The 5,364-nt window shown below is 31.4% G+C and overlaps 1 protein-coding gene across 1 annotated transcript in view; it reads right to left on the minus strand.

Moving 5' to 3' along the window:
• Window positions 1-2,899, minus strand: part of LOC106461684 (microtubule-associated protein Jupiter-like) — a 46,161-nt gene extending 43,262 nt beyond the window's left edge. Inside the window, exon 1 of the mRNA XM_013921530.2 lies at window positions 2,710-2,899. Coding sequence (XP_013776984.1) covers window positions 2,710-2,765 — 56 coding nt within the window. The 5' untranslated portion in view covers window positions 2,766-2,899. The remainder of the gene's footprint in view (window positions 1-2,709) is intronic.
• Window positions 2,900-5,364: the final 2,465 nt, after the last annotated feature.

The raw sequence follows: 5,364 nt of genomic DNA on the forward strand, positions 1-5,364 counted from the left end.
CTTATATATATATATATATATATATATATATATAAGGTAACGTGCAAGGCTAGTTCCTTGGAAATGCTTCCTTAATGTGGAAGAATTCAGATAGTCTTGCTGAGTGGATTAACCTGTGGAAAACATGTTTTCAAATTTATAAATGCTTAATGTTTGGAAGTGGAGAAAAGATCAAATAGGGTTCTGGAATATGGAAATTATCACATTGTACAAAAGTTTGGTAAGGCCTCATATGGAGCATTGTGTTAAGTTTTGAATCTTTTGTTAAAGAAAGATACTGATTTAGTAGATGTTAAGATGAATGCTATCAAATTATACTTGCTTTGAAACATTTAAGGTTTGAAGAAAGTCAAAGATTTAATCTTGTTTTAATTGGAGAATAGAAAAAGAAGACTGTAGTGTCTAACATCATTAAGAACTTGGATAAACTTTCCATGAGAAAATTGTTAGTTTGGTAGTATTAAAGTCTAGGCATTTGTTTCACAAATGGCATTATCAAATCCAAAATGGCTTCTGAGAAACAGCTGGCTGATAATGTTAATACTAAAAAAAAGGATTTTTAAAAGTATGTAAACAGTACGTAAAATGTTAACACTGAGATAAGGCCTTTAAAGGATCCTGATGGCAAGGTTTTAGTTGAAGACTATAAGATGGTTTATTTTATAAATGTTTTCTAGTCTTCTGTTGGCAATATTTGTGACTCTATGGAAAATACTGGAATGGACCTCAATCATGTAGATATCAGTCTCTTGGTAGTAAGGATTGAGAGATAATAAAGCAACAAGATTAGACAAGGTTTTACCAGAAGATTAAAGAAGAGATTTGAAAATCTCTGTCAAATTTGGTAGGTCAAAATTTAATGGCCCTGTGTCTGAGGATTGGAGTTATTAATGTTAATCCTATTTCTAAAGCAGGTGATAAGAATTAACATGGAAATTAAAGGCTATTTATGTCTTACTTTTGTAGTGGGAAACATTTTATAATATCTGATAAAAGGTTTAGGAGATCATTTAGTAAAATATGACATCATAACTGAAAGCCAATATAGATTGAACAAAGGGAAATCCTGTACTACTAATCCATTATATTTTTCCAAGAAAGTTTGTTATCTGAGTGGTGGAAAAGGTGTGGGCTTAATGTACTTATGTTTTCAGAAAGCTTTAGATAATGTATAAAACAAACGATTAAGTAAAACGAATCAATGGGGGTTGAGAAAAGATTGGTTAATTTAAACTAAAAAATCATCTATTCTCCTCTTAAACTATTGTAAAGTGCTGGACTCAACTAATAGTAATACTGACATAAGCTAATCAATCTGTTAGAAAAATAAAACTGTCTTAATTGGAGCCTATCCCACCCTTTTTCAAATCTTAAGCTTGTATTTTCTTATTTTATTGTCTTCAGAATACAGCAAAGAAATGAGAGACCTTAACCTTGTAATATTCCATCAGATCATCTCTTAATACCATCTTCTCTAGGTAAAATAAGTTAAGAGATTTTAACATATCCCCATCAAAAATCCTTCCATCCCTGGAATAATCCTAGTAGCCATCTTCTGAACCTTTTCCAATAAATCAATAGCCTTTCTTAGATAAGGAGAACAAAATTGTACAACATTCTAGGTAAGGCTTAACTAGTGATTTGTTCCATCCCTGGAGTAATCCTAGTAGCCATCTTCTGAACCCTTTCCAATAAATCAATAGCCTTTCTTAGATAAGGAGAACAAAACTGTACAACATTCTAGGTAAGGCCTAACTAGTGATTTGTTCCATCCATAATCCTTCCATCCCTGGAGTAATCCTAGTAGCCATCCTCTGAACCCTTTCCAATAAATCAATAGCCTTTCTTAGATAAGGAGAACAAAACTGTACAACATTCTAGGTAAGGCTTAACTAGTGATTTGTTCGGATGTAATTTCATTTCTTGACTTGTAATCAACATGTCTCTAAATAAACACACTTTTTTCGGTAACACTATTGAGTGGGTTCTCATCTACATTAAATGTGTGATCAAATTATGATAACATGAAAGCACATTACGTTATACTTACTATAAACTATGATTAATGGTCATTTCCCACTAAATATCAAACTAACCAATTAATCCATATTATTCTGTAGCATTTCAACATTGTCAATACTGCTAGAAACATGCAAGAGTTTAGTATCAGCAAACTGAACTAATTTACAATAATTAGTATTAGTTCTAATTACCTACTTAACTAGTAACTTCCTATCCTTAATTAACCTTCTATGAATATATTATTGTAATATTACTGGTACAGTTATATAACCTATATTAAGTTAGAACTAATTTTGATTACAACTTATTTAACTTATTACAGTTACTATAATTATAACCTATACTGTTACCATACATTTATGATCTAGTCTAGACTATACTAATACTAGTAATACTCACTAGTGGTAGTGGCATTGTTAGCTGCAACAATAGCATTGCAACTTGCAAGGAACACTTTAATTTTAGTTAGTTTTACTTATTATATATTATTAAACATGTATATATCATGTTAGTCCCTACTCAACAGTGTCGAGTCTGATTTCAGTAATACTGTTGAGTTTGTAATCATACATACATCTTGACTTAAGTCACACAGGGTGAAGATTGACAATGCTATTGATAAGTTAAGGAGGCCTAACAATAACATCCTTCGACTTCGCTTGGATTTGGTTATTTTTAAATTCTTACTTTGACGATGATCTCTCTTGGTTGCTGAATCCTACGGAAAAACCAGTTGAAGTCATTTCTGGATAAATAATAATATTTCTTAGTAGTTTCCAAAGCCTATCAATAACTTCAGTACGAAGCGTCAACAGTACATAGACAACAAACCAAAGAATAAACTTTTTACTAACTCTGTTTCAGAAGCCCGCCAGATAGTGAATAAAGAAAGCTTTATTTTCTCACCACTAGGGACAAAATAATATAGTTTAATTAAATTAAAAATAAACTACTATATCACTTGACTTAAAAATATGTCAATAAATTAAGATGAATTAGGAAGTAAAATTATGAATTATATTTATTTACTAAAAAAAGAACAACAATAATAATAACACATTGTGAATATATACGCATGCGCAATAAGAAGTTCTTTATTTAGTTCATCCAAACGTATCAAATATTCTAAAACAATTTCCAGTGGTTGAGAAAACAAAAAACACACAAAATAATTTATATATAAAAGTATAAAAAAGTTAACTTTCAAAATTTTATTTACCCTCCATTCCTGTGTTAATGAACAAAACTGTTATCTCAGGGGATGTTTGTTTGTTTCTTGTTAAGCGCAAAGATAAACAGTGGGCTATGTGTGTTGTGGCCACCGCGAATATTGAAATATAATCTTTAACATTATAGGCCCTTAGTCTTACACTGAGCCACCAGGGAGCCTCAGCGATCTTATAACAAAGAGTATGACAGCATAATGAAGACAGTAAAACAGCTCTAACTTACGACACAAATTAAAATAAAAATTCAATTCAATCAGTTTAATTGTCTGAGAAACATAATTATGCACATTTCGCTTGAAGCTGAATCCATATGTTCATTAAAGGCTAATCAACTATACCACTACTTCAGTTTAAAAAATCATTTTTTGTTAATTGCAAAAGTTCTCAAAAGACAAAGCCCACAACGCAAAGAACACTGAATAATACAGAGTTTCAAGTACCAAATGTTGTATGATCAGTTTATGACTTTATGAATGATTAAATATTGAATTATACCTTTATAATGTGGGCAGCAAATCTTAGTTTTAATTAAAAAATCGACGAATAATAGAACAAATATAAGAAGGTCTGAGAAAAAAATGAAGTTTCGATGTAGTAAAAACATTCAACTACATATATACATATTAGTCTTAAACAAGCCAAAAATAAACATTTCATTACTCACATTAGAGTGTATATATGACAGGATATATATTTTGCAATAGATTAGTTATGCTTATATAACGCTAAGTAATATCAATATAAAATTTGAATTTTTTATTTCCAGATTCAACGGCTAAAATAGAGATCAGAAAATTTATATTTTAAAAGAAACGTGGCCAATATGTAAGAAAACCTGTCATGTAACAGTATAGTGTATTGAACTTTAAATTCATTCCTTTTTCTTTACCTGTTTTATATCTTACAAGGTGGATAGAAACATAGCAACGGTAATGAAATCAACTGAATCTTTTATCGCAGTTCAATATGTGATTCTATTAAATACTTTTAGGTTGATTTCGTTATTAATCGTATTAAAAGTTACTATGTTGCACAAATATGTATCGGTTTTCAAACATTTTGTTGAAATTAGGTTTTATATAAGCAAAGCATGACTTTCTTTATCCACTTTTATAAACTATGTTTTCTGTTGTGAAATACAATAAAGCCTGGAACCAAAGTGGGCTGGAAAAGGGAAGGAAGACAGAAAGATTGGTTGTGGTAAAAGGGATTGAAGATGAAGTTAGTGATTAGAGCGGTGGGATAGAGATAAGGGTGTGGTGGAAAAAGAGGAATAGATGAGAACAGTAGGATTAGATTTAGAAAGGTAAATTTTGAAAGAGAGACAAAAATTGGTCTATAGGAAGCATACGAACGGTTTAATTTGAATTTCGCGCAAAGCTACCACGAGAGCTATCTGTCCCTAATTTATCACTGTAAGACTAGAGGGAAAGGCATTTAGTCATCACCACCGAATTTTGGGATACTCTTTTACGAACGAATAGCAGGATTGACCGTAAAATTATAACGCCCTCACGATTGAAAGGGCGAGCATGTTTGGTGGGATGGGGATTCGAATCCTCAGATTGCGACTCGAGCGCCCTAACCACCTGGCCAATATAAACGGGGGAAGTCACTAGGCCTAGGAATTTCTCTGACGGAAACTTCCTGCAGGTACTTCTTCTACCTTTTTTGTCTACTTATTATTTAAAAATACAATATAATTCTCTTATTGTTTAGCTTAGCCGGGTGAATAATTTTAGTTCGCCAAAATAGTGTGAAAAATCGGTCCCTACGTTAACATATAGGTGTTTTCCCCGTGACTTTGACCATAAAAGAACTAATCACTTCTAGGTTGGGTCATAGTCCAAATGTATACCAACTTTCGTCCCAGTCTATTCAGCCGCTTTCGAGAAATCTTGCTAACAAACACACACATATATAGATAAAAACATAACTTCCGTCCAATTTAAGTGGCGGAGATAACCAGACTGGTATTTTTCTTTTAAGAATATCAAAGCAATGGCGATACCCAGTTTATTTGTCATCCTTTTGATGTTGATATTTGTAAAATAACATTTCTACACTAATATAATTGAGTCGTAAGAATATTATCAAAAAAAAAAAAAAAAAA

Source organism: Limulus polyphemus, unplaced genomic scaffold (assembly GCF_000517525.1).
Source record: "Limulus polyphemus unplaced genomic scaffold, Limulus_polyphemus-2.1.2 Scaffold1010, whole genome shotgun sequence".
Lineage (NCBI taxonomy): Eukaryota > Metazoa > Arthropoda > Merostomata > Xiphosura > Limulidae > Limulus > Limulus polyphemus.